At 40.9% G+C, this 15,496-nt stretch overlaps 1 protein-coding gene across 5 annotated transcripts in view; it reads right to left on the reverse strand.

The window, feature by feature from the left end:
• The window catches only part of SPIDR (scaffold protein involved in DNA repair), a 285,222-nt gene that overhangs the window by 242,500 nt on the left and 27,226 nt on the right, over positions 1-15,496 (reverse strand). For 4 of the 5 annotated variants that reach the window (XM_060393383.1, XM_060393381.1, XM_012183635.5 and 1 more), the window contains exons 2-3: positions 2,576-2,731; positions 1,868-1,934 (exon numbers count right to left, since the gene is read on the reverse strand). In XM_060393383.1, coding sequence (XP_060249366.1) covers positions 1,868-1,934; positions 2,576-2,731 — 223 coding nt within the window. Of the gene's footprint in view, positions 1-1,867; positions 1,935-2,575; positions 2,732-15,496 lie in introns of those variants that run through there. The other variant, XM_060393382.1, reaches the window with a different exon arrangement.

Below are 15,496 nucleotides of genomic sequence, written 5' to 3' on the forward strand. Positions count from 1 at the left end.
CGTAAACTGCACGAGTCTACTTACACAGAAATATCTTCGTAAATATGTACTACTACAGTCCTACACAACCCACAGTAGGTTGAATCTGCTGATGCAGAATTGCAGATAGGGCTGATTGTGAAGTTAGCTCCGGGCGAATTTCTGACTGTGTGTAGGGTCAGCACAAAAGCCCCCCCATGCCAGTCATTCAAGGGAAAACTGTACTATTTATTTTCTCCATACTTCATATTATGACAGCTTAGAAATTAGAATTAAATTGATCTTTGAAAATTACAACATTTGGCATTAATAACAGTAAAATTTAAATTCTGTAGCACCATCAGAAGATTACAGTATTATTTTACTATACAGTATTTTAGAAATCAAAAAAATGAGGAGAATTTTATTTTTCAATTGCATAAAAGGAATCCCCTTAAAATAATAATACAGCTTAAAGTGTCAAATCTCTTATTCACAGAAAGTTTTTCACTCGGCAGGATGCTGAGCAGGCTCTCACCTCTCTGCCATCAAATGTAACAGCAACTGCTGCAGGTGTTGCCACTGTTCAGTCCCTAAGTCATGTCCAACTCTCTGCAACGCCACGGACAGCGGCACGCCAGACTCCTCTGTCCTCTACTATCTCCTGGAGCTTGCTCAAACTTATTTCCATTGACTTGGTGATGCCATCCATCTCATTCTCTGTCACCCCCTTCTCCTCCTGCCCTCAATCTTTCCCAGCATCAGTCCCATTTCCAATGAAACAGCTCTTCGCATGAAGTGACCATATTACTGGAGCTTCAGCTTCAGCATCAGTTCTTCCAATGAATATTCAGGGTTGATTTCCTTTAGGATTGACTGATATGATCTCCTACTAAGTGTTAACCTTTGAACAGGGATTTTTTTTTTTTTTTAATTCACAACAACCCAGTGAGATACACAAGTTTGAGACCTATTTTCCAGATGCAGAAACTGAAGCAAAGCATGCTTAGCTTGCTTTCTCAAGATCCCACAGTCAAAACATAGTCAGGACATGGCACAGTCAAATGAGACCCCCAAAGTCTGGAGTCATGACCCTTCCTGCCCACCCTGAGGGTGAGTGAATGCAGCAGCAGAACCTGTGGCCTCCCTGATAGTCACACCCCTTCTTCCTTACCAACAAAATCCCAGTTTTATTGGAGCAGCAACACATATGTTTAAAAATCCTTAATTTCACTGATGTCTCTTTGGTGGAGGTGACACTGTGGAACAGATTCTGGCTAAAGGTAGAGGTCTGAGGGAGAGTACTCCTTCTCAGAGGAAAGTTCATTTGGAGAAAATCCCCCCAAGTCTACACTTTTCCTGAGAACTGGGCCTGCAGAATTCAGCTTCTACCTCACGACTGCAAAAACAGACGCTACACTAAGGCAGCAGAACTCAAAATGAGTCTAGCCCCCTGACCTTCTTGTTGTAGGAGATAAATTCAACCCATCCCTTCAAACACCTCAATACACTTTCCTATGACCCGTAACTCGAAGTCTTCCCTAACCATCACTGACTAAGCAGTATAGTCCTTATACTACAGGTCATAACTTTATTTCTCAAATCAGATTCTTTTTAAAACCCTGCAGCCATGAATCTGAGCTTACCTATTGGGTTCTGTTGATAACAGTGAATTCAATAAAGAAACAAAAAAATTTAATGATTAGCTATGGGAGGCATAAAAAATGGGACAGATGGTGAAAAAGATGATAGAGATGCCAAAAACACCTTTTTACATTGTTTTGGTGTTTTTTCTAACCATGAATATATAGTTTTTCCAAACTATATACATGACTTTTTAAAAAACAAATAAATCAAAGGAGGATATATGAGGCTTTTATCTTTCCTGCCAAGAAATCAACAATATTACCTTTCTTGGGTCGACAGGATAATTCAAGGTGTTTTTCTGTGGTAGTCTTCTTTTCAGCTGTTAATGACTTCAGGCAGATAATGGTAACAATAATAATAATAATTAATAATGATGCAGTAATTCATGTGACAAGTGCAAAAAACCAACAACATTACATAAAATAGTCAAGAACTTATACTACACCCTTTAACATATTCGTCCATTTTCCTTTATTCATCAACAAGTATTTCCAAAGCACATATTTATAACTGCATTTTTATATTCTTCCAGAATCTAAACAGAGGGCTGTCTTTGTAGAATTGATAACAGTGGTGAACACTCCTTCTTATGGTGAGTACTTCAAAGTTACCACATAAACCAAAATCAACCAGAATCCCCCAGTGCCATCAGGTCCTGATACATAAGCATTTCATTAAATACACTTCTTTTAAAGGTAGGACGCTCAACAGTGTTATCTTCTGAGAACATTTCCAGTATGCATCCCTACTTACAAAGTGCAAAGTTCTGCATGACAGAAAGAGGTGAATACTACTATGCCACAATTGCAGGGAATTCAAAGATGAAGAAAAACAAGTAACACATCAATTACAGTGTTCTGAAAGACAATAAGGAAGGGAATTCCAAAGAAATATGAGTACAGTGGCGTGAACTCTCAGGAAGCTAGGATTTATCGCTCAGCATTCAGGGAAGACAGCATCACGACTTTACCGGAGTGCCGGGACTCTTCAGAAATCCTTCTCCACACCTGAGCCATGCTTCAGACAGGGAAGCCTCAGCCCCCACGGTCCTGAGCCCTGCTCGTCTGCAAGGTAGGGGACTCTCTCCTGGAAAGGATGGGTACTCTGCATCCCGACTTCTTTTTCTCTGTAGAAACAGTTTTCAAAGAAAAAAATAAGGAAATCAATTTCATTAAGTATACACTAATGAATGGCACTGTTGAGCAAGCCCAGCAATGGCATCAGTGAGGACCCAGTTTTTATTTCATTTTCATGTAGAATTTCCATTTTAGTGTCTTTTTAGAGAACAGTATTTCTCTAGTCTATAAGGACTTAGCTCCTTCCATGGGCTTTGGTGGAGGCTGGGGGGCAACAGCTGCAGGTCTGCTTCTGGGGGAAGGTCCTTCTGGGACTCCCAGGAACGACTCCTGACCCCCTGGCTGTGAGTGACACGGCTCATGCAGTAAGGTAGTTTCACACACGGCTTGCAAAGCACACAGCTGTTGGAAACACTCGTTTCAGCAATGTCCGATGGCTTCGGCCTCTACTTTGTTCCAATGATGAACTTCTTAATGGCCTTGTCCTTGGGCACACACTGGGCACAGCTGGGGCATGAACAGGCTGCACGTGTCCTCGGCCCTTCCTAGACATGACCATCGTTGTTTCTTTCCGTGGTCATTTTGGAAGCAAGGAGGCAAGAGAGAACTGGCAGAGTTTTCAAACTGTCTCTGAACCTCCACAGAAAGAAGAGTCAGAAGACAGCAAAACTAAAAGGGCTTGAACAACACAAGCAGACAACCAACTCTAAAATACAAGTGGATGAGGGCAAACCATGAACCCTCCAAAGTCTTGCATGGGATCCCATCTGACAGGAAAGAGCCAAGAGAAGCAAGGAAACAGAGGATCGAGCACAGAGGCAGCTGGTGTGCAGCAGGAAGGAGAGCAGCAGCTGAGAATGCACCAGAAATGGGAGGGCAGGGGCTCCACCCGAGACCCAAAGGAACCAAGGAGCTTATGTCCAAAAACGGTGACAACACTGATTGGTTTCTCAAGCTATTTTATTTAGTTTTTTTTTTTTTTTAATATCTATGACAAACAATGGAGAAGGAAATGGCAACCCATTCCGGTATTCTTGCCTGGAGAAGTCCATGGACAGAGGAGCCTGGCGGGCTACAGTCCACGGGGTCACAAAGAGCCGGACATGACCGAGCGACTAACACAATACATGACAAACAAACATCCACCTTATAAGTTTCTTAATTTGCATTTTATCTTAAGGAAAATTTTCGATTTGCATTGGGAATTAAATTAAGGTAACCTACTAGAAGCTGATCACTTTATCAGATATAAAACCGCTCATCCAATGACACTGCAGTTTCAAAAAATAAATTAAGATTAAAATACACCATTAAAGCTTCCTTAAGGAGGAAGAAGAGAACAAATTCATAAAAATAAATTCAGCCATAACATAGATGGCATTTTAATACTTAAGAGGTCTAAGCTTGTTTCCTCTTACATAGAGACTCCTGTGGTGGGGAGAACTGCAAGCAAAGAGGCATCGGCCCTCAGGAAGGTGCCGCTCCACCAGAGTGCAGTTATCTGAAGAGGTTCACTGAGTTATCCAGAACAGTAAGGAAACTGGGAAACATCATTGGGTCTATTCAGTTCTTGGTCTATATATATACATATCTCCAGAATATCTCTTTAACACAATAAATCGGTCCAGGTCGGCTCCTCAGTAAAGTGGGTGATACCACGGATGGGACAGGGAAGGACAGCATGAGCCTGAAATATCTTGAGCCAGAGAGTAAGAAACTGCTCAAGGAATAAGGAGAGCATGCAAAAAAGACACAGGAGCCTGCATGAAGGGGCTCTCATGGCCAATGCAGGACATTCCAGCATCAAGTAAGTAATGATAGTAAAGGATTATAACCAACTGAACAGAATAAGAAAGTAAGTCTACAATGACATAAACAAATGAATGACAGATTTAGAATATCATCAATGAACGCTACAACTAGTGGGTGAAAGTGTGAGGATGAAGAGAACACATACATGGTCACAGAACATCCCCCAGAAGTTACTTACTAATTCCAAAGGGAAAAGCAGTAACTTTACAGTGGAGAAATCTTTCAGACACCATCTTAACCAAGTCATGAATGTTGATGCAAACCATCACCAAGTGCTTCTTGATAGGAGGCACCAAGCAGAATATAAGTCAACCTCCACAGTACAACTACCGAAAATGCATAACCTCAATCTCAACACTGAAAACGTCAGACAAACCTAAAACAACTGGACCGCCTGCCTCAACAAGGACACGGCCAAGAAACACGGAGAGAACCTGAGGAGCTAACCCAGATCAGTGTAAGGCTGCAGGAGCATCAGTTCAGTTCAGTTCAGTCGCTCAGTGGTGACCGACTCTTTGCAACCCCATGAATTGCAGCATGCCAGGCCTCCCTGTCCATCACCAACTCCCAGAGTTCACTCAGACTCACGTCCACCGAGTCAGTGATGCCATCCAGCCATCTCATCCTCTGTCGTCCCCTTCTCCTCCTGCCCCCAATCCCTCCCAGCATCAGAGTCTTTTCCAATGAGTCAACTCTTCACATGAGGTGGCCAGAGTACTGGAGTTTCAGCTTTAGCATCATTCCTTCCAAAGAAATCCCAGGGCTGATCTCCTTCAGAATGGACTGGTTGGATCTCCTTGCAGTCCAAGGGACTCTCAAGAGTCTTCTCCAACACCACAGTTCAAAAGCATCAATTCTTCGGTGCTCAGCTTTCTTCACAGTCCAACTCTCATATCCATACATGACTACTGGAAAAACCATAGCCTTGACTAGATGGACCTTAGTCGGCAAAGTAATGTCTCTGCTTTTGAATATGCTATCTAGGTTGGTCATAACTTTTCTTCCAAGGAGTAAGCGTCTTTGAATTTCATGGCTGCAGTCACCATCTGCAGTGATTTTGGAGCCCAAAAAAATAAAGTCTGACACTGTTTCCACTGTTTCTCCATCTATTTCCCATGCAGTGATGGGACCGGATGCCATGATCTTCGTTTTCTGAATGTTGAGCTTTAAGCCAACTTTTTCATTCTCCTCTTTCACTTTCATCAAGAGGCTTTTGAGTTCCTCTTCACTTTCTGCCATAAGGGTGGTGTCATCTGCATATCTGAGGTTATTGATATTTCTCCTGGCAATCTTGAATCCAGCTTGTGTTTCTTCCAGTCCAGCGTTTCTCATGATGTACTCTGCATAGAAGTTAAATAAGCAGGGTGACAATATACAGCCTTGACGCACTCCTTTTCCTATATGGAACCAGTCTGTTGTTCCATGTCCAGTTCTAACTGTTGCTTCCTGGCCTGCATGGAGAGAGAATAAAACCTGTGATCCCGGACTGGATCCTGAACCAGGAAAACAGACCATTATTAGGCAAATGATCTGAGAACATGGACAGGAGTTTGGGTGAACTCCAGGAGTTGGTGATGAGGGAGGTCTGGCGTGCTGTGGTTCATGGGGCCAAAGAGTCTGACACGACTGAGCGACTGAACTGAGCTGATCTGAGAACCGGAACAAGCAGACAGAGTGGGGCCAGGAACCTCAGCTGGGAACATGCATGTCAGGTGACTCAAAATTTTCCCTGCTCTATATATGCCTGCAAGAGACTATAAAAGCATCATGAGGACTGATTCAGGGATTACAAATAAAGTTGAGCAAGGAGGCAATTTCATAAATACACAATCTTTGAAAAATGAGGATTGACTGTACTTTGAATGGAGCATACTTAGAAAGAAGCAACTAGTTAAAACCAAAAACATTAAACTCTGCTTTACTGCTTTACTATCCACATCAGCCCCTCACAGACCACTTTTCCTTCTTCTCACCTCTCTGCTCAAGTTTTCACTTCTTTAAGTACATCATGCGTATGTATTTTATTTACTCATTTTGAAACTTTATTCCTTTGATACCAAATGCATGCTACTATACATCTGTGGGATACTCCCTTTGGAAAGAAGTGAATATTTCTAAATATTGCTTTGGATATCATGTAATAAATTTGGAGAACAAATTGAATGTCTACCAATAGAAAGTTTACTTGGGTATCTGAATAAATCTCAGTAGCTCTAGCCACATACTCAATGGATGTCAACACTTTTTCACCCAGGAATTGATCTACATTAAGGATAGAGAATGAGGAACAGATGTGAAGTTTTAAATACATCAGCGAGTATGCCCGCACTGTGGTGCTCAGAGCCTGTCCTGTGAGGTTTATTGAGCACATGTTTTTTTCAGAGACACGTGGATTGGGACATCACTCACTACTTTGGTTACATCTGACCCGTCCTCTGCTCCTCTGGATTTCATCCACACTCAAGATTCTTCAGGGACTAGAACCCTGTAACTTAATATAAATGACAGAATTCTGAGGTCCCACTTTCCAGTCAGCCAGTGCAGACACTCTGCAGGCCCCGGGACACAAAATGAGCAAGAAAGACCCCACCCTCCAGCAGCTCAGGCAGGAGTGACACAGACCCTCCCACAAGCGCAAGGACAAACGGGCCTGAGCCCCAGTTCTGACAGCTCCCAGCCCGGCCTTCCACAGCCCCCTTCGGTGGTTCCCCAACTCCCCCAGCCATCTCTTATTTCCCATGCTGCTGCCAGGCGGGGCATTTCCAACACCTACCTGCATCCACGGCACGCTTTGCCAGACATCACCTCTCCTCCTCCTCTGGTCTCCCTAACAGATTTCTCCACAGATCATGCTCATCTTTTCTGTGGAATATCCTTCAAAGTCTCCATTAACGCCCTCCCTCAGTGACCCCATCGGTTTCTTGCCCAACTTACCCCTTGCCCTGGAGTAAGAGCTCCTGAGGGCAGGAGTCCCGTGTCTCTGCACCTCATCCCCACTGCACAGCACCCCCACTGAGGTCCTCCTTACATAACTGCTGAACAAATATGCAAATTCCACGACTATTACACCAGATCTGTCACAAAATTTTTAAATATCCAAAGTCAGTCAGTCAGTAAGTATAAGCCTATGGGGAAACGCAGCCTACTTCATTTCCATTTTATCCACCTATGGTCAAAAACAATACCTCCAGCAGACCTCTCTACATGGCTAGGCAGCACGGACACTTCTCTCTCCACAGTGTTCACTCCACCACAAACACGTGCTTACAGGGCAACTTCACTACCCAGCCTTTTCATTCATCCACCTTTTTTTTCTAGTGACAAAACACAATCCCCAACCACAGTTTTGGGCACCCAACATGGCCAAGGTTAATCATAGGCCATCGGCCCATCCACGATGACTGGTCCAGGGATGCCACGGCACCCCAGCTGAGGCAATGAGAGACCCGCTCCAGTGGGGCCACTGGAGAAGATTCTCTTCTTCTCAACTTGGTCAAGGGTGTGTCCCCGAAGCAGCCAGCCACCTTATCCCATATAATGGGAAAAACCTGAGAAAGTCAGAAGAGGAACAAGCCATGCTCCAGGCTGGAGGGCAGGTCCCCAAGCAGCCCAGGTGCCCAGATGCTGTGAGCTGCAGGCCAACGCATCAATCTTTCAAGCCTCTATCCAGCTTAAGCTGGCCTTCAACCGCCAGATACTAAAAGAGCTGAACCACAGTATTCAGTAAATATCTATACTGAGCTGAAGTGACTCACGGAGCCCTCTGAAGGTACACAGCCAAAACCCATTTTCACCTTCAATGACCTTCGGCTCTAACAACATAATTAGGGTGGAGGAAGAAATAGACCAACATTGGGCTGATGAGCTCAGAAACAGATTCATGAGTGAATGTTTCCTGGAGAAAGCTCACTCTGACTTGAACAAAGGAAGAAATATACTTTGGTGATGGCTACCTGTAGATCCTGGATTGTCCAGGCTAGTCAATGTCATGAGTTATTATCCTGCTCAAGCACAGAAATACCCAGGAAATTTCCCAAGCAGAACACAAGTCCTTTCGCCCTCATCTTCAGGCTGTGCTGTCACACTGGTCTGGCCTGAGTCACAGCTGTGCAACCAGTTGGCTACATTTACAATTTACTGACCCAGCTTCTGCCTCAGTAAAATATGGATAATAGATGCGCTTATCTCAAGACCACCACCAAGATAAAATCTGTACTTAAAAACGAGACTGTGAGATGATAGTACCATATACTACCATAATAGAAGGAAGAGGAAGAGTTGATTAATATTCAGGAGAGTTAATATGAGAATGTACTTTAGACATTTTTAATAAAGATGTTTACTATGATTCACAAAAATACTGTTTTAATCTAATGACCAGCTTTAATATTTCAAAACTCAAAAAAAGAAAATGAAGTTTACTGATTAGCACTCTACAGTCTCTCAGAGAGTTTAAGGAGCAGGAAGGAATTAAATGACTCATTGGAAAAACCAGTGTATACACACACAATGGAATACTATATTATTCAGCCTTAAAGAAAGAAAAAAATTCTGACACAAGGTACAACATGGAAAAACCTTGAAGACATTAAGCTAAGTGAAATAAAAGAGAAACAAAAGGACAAACACTGTATGATTCTACTTACATGAGGTCCTCAGGGTCATCAAATTCACAGAGACATAAAGTAGAACTATGGTGGCCAGGGGCTGGGGGGAGGGAAAAATGAGTTGTTGTTGAAATGGGTAAAGGGTTTCAGTATGGGATGATGAAAAGCTCTAGAGATGGAAGGTGGTGACAGTTCCAGAACAACATGAAAGGACTTACTGTCACACACCATACACTTAAAATTGTTAAAACAGTAAACTACATTATCTTACCACAAGTTTTAAGATTGCTATCAAGGGCAATGCACATCAAAATCATCAGGTATGCTTCTGGAGACAGGAGATCCTCAAACCTCAAGTGAGAACCCTGAGTGAGGAGAGGCTCAGGAATTTGCATTTCAGCAACCACCTTCGTGAGTCTTACACTGTTACAGTTTGAGAACTGCCACAATGGATTAAAATCCAAACTGTAAGGGAAACTAAACACACAACAAGCGTCTCTGCACATACTTGGAATTTTCTACAGCTGTCAAGTACACACTGCTGGGTAAAACACGTAAAAATACCATTGGCTCTGCTGAGCTTTTGAAAAGGCCAAGGGACAAACATGAAGCTTTACATCCCAGGGGCTGGAGGCTGTAAGAAGGAAATCTTCAAAGACCAGGATGCCAGTCCCAGGACACTATGTTCAGGTTCCAAACTCTCCTACCATAGACAGTTCCACTCCTCAGGCCATCATTCAACCATGCACAAGTGTCTGTCTGCTTTTTCTTTAAATCTCTCTCTTACCATGACCCCATCTAGCTATCCTTTGCTCCTTCTCTTCCCTAGCACACTTACATAGAGACTACTGCAACTTGATTTCTTCACTAACCTCTCCTCTAAACTGTTTTCCCTTTGATGAATGTCATTTCTTCATACTCATAAATGTACAGGTATCATTAGTTTCATAAATAAATGACAAGAACTGAAAAAAGAATTCAATGTGTCATGTCCAGTTCTTTGCAACCCCACAGACTATTGCCCACCGGGCTCCTCTGTCCATGAGATTCTCCAGGCAAGAATACTGGAGTGGGTAGCCATTTCCTTCTCCAGATGATCTTCCCAAGTCAGGGATCGAACCGGTGTCTCCTGAGTCTCCTGCGTTGGCAGGCAGTTTCACTGAGGCAGGATACCACTGAGCCCCCTAGGAAGCCCAGGTGAATTCAATAAACTGGTTCAAAATAGGGAAGGACTCATACAGAATGTTCAAAGAGAAAGTTTTTTGAGATCTTCATAAAACTGTGGCCAAGAACTCAGGCACTAAATATGCTTCTCTTCTTTCTGTAAATAAATTAGTTATTGGGTATACAACATACACTGTTTTTCTCTGTCATAGTTTTTAAGAGGAGATAACCTAGAGTTACACACTCTGGACAGGTTTTCTTACAAATAACTTTTACAGAAATTGTTCGTGTGTGTTTCAATCTCTACAGAAGTATTCCCTTTTTGTGTCTTGACATTATAATAATATTTTTTTTAAGAATCACTCTATTCCACTATTTGTCCCTTACAAAAACTGAGTACAAAATTGTGTACCAAGGACCAAGCTAGCCACTGACACACCTGTTTTAATACACTGCTGCCCAATTCGTGTCTGTGATTACACACATTTTAGCTATATCCTTAAAACAGATAATGTTGTATTCTGCTGCTTTTCTTTGCTCAATAGGAATTTTCTGATGCTCTATTGAAGTTCTACCCCTTAAAAGAACAGAAATCAAACCTATGAGTTTATGAGAGGCCAGTGGAAATCATTTATACACAAGAATCAGTGTTCTGTTTCTGATTGTATCCGGATGGAAAAGAATAGTCAAAATTGATTTTCAAGTATATACCTATTAACACTAATGACTGTAAGTTTTAAAACAGTAACATCAATTTTGATGTAGATACAAGCATTGCTAGAAGAAAACATTTGCAGGAAACGCATGAAAGTGCCTGTGTCTCCTGACTGCAGACTAACAGGTGATATTCTCTAGTGTATTCTTTTATAATAGGTGTGTATTATTATCAGAAAAGACAAAAAGAAATCTAACTGTTCTAAACTGTACTGTACACTAAAATCCCAAGTATCTTTCCAGCTTGAGTCTCTGTTCCAAAAGGAACCTAAGTACTCCCCCTGCTGGTTATTTAAATAATTCCCCAAAAGTAAGAGCAATGGTTAGAAGGCAAAGATTTCTTAAATCAAATCATATCAAAAGACAATGATACCTGAACTATGAACTTCAGAGCAAGTTAAGATATCAGGAAACAACTTAACCACTCTAAAGCTTTTCTTTCCTAAGTTTCTTTAGCTACCTCTTTCAATGTCTTCCATACCTTCAAACTTTTTTCTCCATACATCTCAATCCATTAGTTTTGCTGATCAAAATCCAAATTATGAAGCAAAGTATTAAGAGTATGAATTTTTAACTTTCTTTTCCTAAATATATACACGGCCTTGAATATGTGCTCAGTCACTTCAGCTGTGTCCAGCTCTTTTTGCTCCATGGACTGCAGCCCACCAGGCTCCCCTGTCAATGGGATTCTCCAGGCAAGAATACTGGAATGGGGAGCCATTCCCTCCTCCAGGGGATCTTCCCGACCCAGGGATCGAACCTGCCCCTCCTGTGTTTCCTGCACTGCAGGCAGATTCTTTACCTCAAGAGTCATGAGGAAAGCCCAACTCCATCTGCACTTATATTAATTAAGTCATTTAAGACAAAATGGACATTAGGAGACACTGGAGCAATGTCTTTAAAATTCTGAGGAAAACTGGTTTTCAATCTAGACTTACATACTCAGCCAAATTATTAATCAACAGTGCAAACAAAATAAAGAAATTTTCAGACATGCAGAACTCAAAAAAACCCTTTATTAGAAAGATACTGGAGGATATATCACAGCAAAAGGAGGAAATAAGCCATATACATGACTAGAGACAGGCATAAAAACTTTAATTACCTATAATTAAGTAAAAAATGAAGTAAAGAAAAATATGCAGTGGTTATTTACTATATTAAAATAATGGCTACACAGAAAGGAAACTTTCTGTGTATAATTTCTCAAGTATACTTTCTTTCTGTGTATACTTTCTCAAGTATACTACTTGAGTTTTCAGTGGACCATATTTATGTGATTATAGTATTAATATTCACTTCTGGTTTAGCAAAAAAACTGTAACATAACTATACAATAAAGGGTAACAGAAATATGGAATGCTCACAGGGAGCTATGTCCTGATTTCCCATAGTAGGTAATCAACAGATTTAAAGAAAATGAAAGTGAAAGTCACTCAGTCATGTCCAAATCTTTGCAACCCTATGGGCTATACAGTCCATGGAATTTTTCAGGCCAGAATACTGGAGTGGGTAGCTGTTCCCTTCTCCAGGGGCTCTTCCTAATTCAGGGACTGAATCCAGGTCTCCCGCATTGCGGGTGGATTCTTTACCAGCTGAGCCAAAACGTGTTTTTTAAAATAAGAAAATAAACTCCACAAGAAATGGTTAAAAGAATGAGTGATTTGCAAACTTCTAACCTAAATAAGATGGTATAGATTTGTTTCTCCTAGCTTCTGCCAACATAGAAAAACTATAATCTCTGGAAGTAACACAGAGACTGGTGAGAATTCTGGAAGGTGGCAAGAAGGTGGCAAGCTGGTTGAAGAGCCCAAGACTGAAGGAATACCAGAGCAACAAAGTGCCTTATGTCCCAGCATCCAACAGAAGGTCACTCAGATCCCATGTGTCCCCACCTACAATCTAGCTCATTCCTCCACTTGATCAAGGAGGAGTCTCTCTGACAATGTCAAGTAAGCCGAGCACCACAACAAGGAGAGAGCAATCATGAGCCCTGCAGATACGTGATCAAGGGAATCCCAACGCACTCAGACCTCCTCCTCCATTAGAGGTTTCAGGTCAAGGAAGAGAGAGGAGAAAGGTGGAGAAGACGTGAGTGTCAGTAAGACAAATCTCGCAACAACTCACCACAACCGAAGACTCACACTCATGTCAGGGGCATGGGGGCGGGAACACAGCATGAACCTGACAAGGGAAGCTTCTCGGTCACTCTGTGCCCCGAGACTGTCCACTCCCTCACCGAGAGACACCCAGCAGGGCAGCCTGGGGGACCTTCCTCTGTTCCCTCAGGTTCCTGGCACTAGATATGCCAGGCAGCCCAACACCATCACAAAGATTCTAAAAACTAAACTATCACTGAAACCACAGTCCACAAAAGTAGGTCAGGCCCTGAGTGCTTGACCGTAGCAGCATACTACTAAGATAAAACACTTAAACAGAACCCAGCATCTCCTAAATGGACAAAATGTCCAGAATACAACTGAAAAACTGCTCTTCACACTAAGAACCAATACTATCAAAAAACAAGTAAAAAAATTAACTGATGCCAACAATTAAATGAATCTTATGCTGGAAATATCTGACAAGAATTTTTAAATAGCTGTCATAAAAATGTTTCAACAATCAACATCAAGTTCTCTTGAAACAATGAAAAATTAGTAAAAAAGAATTATTTTAAAAAGACCAAATGGAAATTACAGAACTGAAAAGTACAATTATCAAATTAAAAAATAATGATAAATTACCAAAAAAAAAAAAAAACACTAGTGTATGGACTCAGTAGTAAAATGATAATTAAAGAAGATAAAAATCAGTAATTTGTAGACCAATCAATAGAATTCACCTAATCTGAACAACAGATTAAGAGAATATCATTTTAAAAAAACTGACTAGAGCCCCAGAGCCTGTGAGACGGTAACAAGATTCATCCTTCATACCATCAGTGCCCCGAGAGGTAAAGAAAAAGAAAGGAGATTGGAAAAATATGTGAAAACATATCAGCTTAAAATTTCCTATACTTGGCCGAAGGTACAATACTTCTACAGATTTAATAAGCTGAATAAACCCAAAGCAGGATAAACCTAAAGAAACTAATGGTAAAACATGAAAATTAAACTTTTAAAATCCAAAGACAAAAAAAAGTTTGGAAAAGGGCCATGATAACATACTGCCTATATAGAAAAACCAATTCTAGTGGCAAAATTCTTATCTGAAACCTTAGAGGCTGGAATGAACAGGAGTAATTATTTTTCAGTTCTTAAAGAAAATAACTGTAACTCACGACTTGATAGCCAATAAACAGTCAATAAATAATAACAGTCAAAAAACAATAAACAATAAATATCCTCAGCAGTCTAGGGAAAATAACGACATTTTTAGACCAAAAACATACATAATACTTAGAAATCAGCAGATGTATAAAGATTGGTAAAAAGAAATCCTCAAACAGAAGAAAATGATTTTTTTTAATCTTGTCATCAGTGATGAAAAAGGAAAAACAGAAATTACAGATATATGGATAAATACTAAAGACAATCCTTCTCAAGAACTGTACAAATCACATTCAATAAATATGAAATATGAAACAAGTTACAACACTAGCTGACATTAAAGTTAAAAGTGAAGCTCCTACATTTTACCAGAAGTGGTAAAATGCAACACATGTAGACTGTGGTAAGTTACGTACATATTATTGTATACCTAGAAAAACCATTGAGAACACAATAAAACAGGATAAGCTAAGAAGAATTATAAGTAAGTCAAACTGGAAACCTAATAACGTTTGCTGCTGCTGCTACTAAGTCGCTTCAGTCATGTCCAACTCTATGCGACCCCATAGACGGCAGCCCACTAGGCTCCCCGGTCCCTGGGATTCTCCAGGCAAGAACACTGGAGTGGGTTGCCATTTCCTTCTCCAATGCATGAAAGTGAAAAGTGAAACTGAAGTGGCTCAGTTGTGTCTGACTCCAAGCGACCCCATTAAGTAGCTCTAAAAAGTCAAGAAGAGAGAAAGGAAAAAAACAACAGAAAGAAATTAAGGAAACAATTCCATTCACCATTGCAACGAAAAGAATAAAATACTTAGGAATATATCTACGTAAAGAAACTAAAGACCTATATATAGAAAACTATAAAACACTGATGAAAGAAATCAAAGAGGACACTAATAGATGGAGAAATATACCATGTTCATGGATTGGAAGAATCAATATAGTGAAAATGAGTATACTACCCAAAGCAATTTACAAATTCAATGCAATCCCTATCAAGCTACCAGCCACATTTTCACAGAACTAGAACAAATAATTTCAAGCTTTGTATGGAAATACAAAAACCTCGAATAGCCAAAGCAATCTTGAGAAAGAAGAATGGAACTGGAGAAATCAACTTGCCTGACTTCAGGCTCTACTACAAAGCCACAGTCATCAAGACAGTATGGTACTGGCACAAAGACAGACATATAGATCAATGGAACAAAATAGAAAGCCCAGAGATAAATCCACACACATATGGACACCT

The sequence above is a fragment of the Ovis aries genome, chromosome 9 (genome assembly GCF_016772045.2).
Source record: "Ovis aries strain OAR_USU_Benz2616 breed Rambouillet chromosome 9, ARS-UI_Ramb_v3.0, whole genome shotgun sequence".
NCBI lineage: Eukaryota > Metazoa > Chordata > Mammalia > Artiodactyla > Bovidae > Ovis > Ovis aries.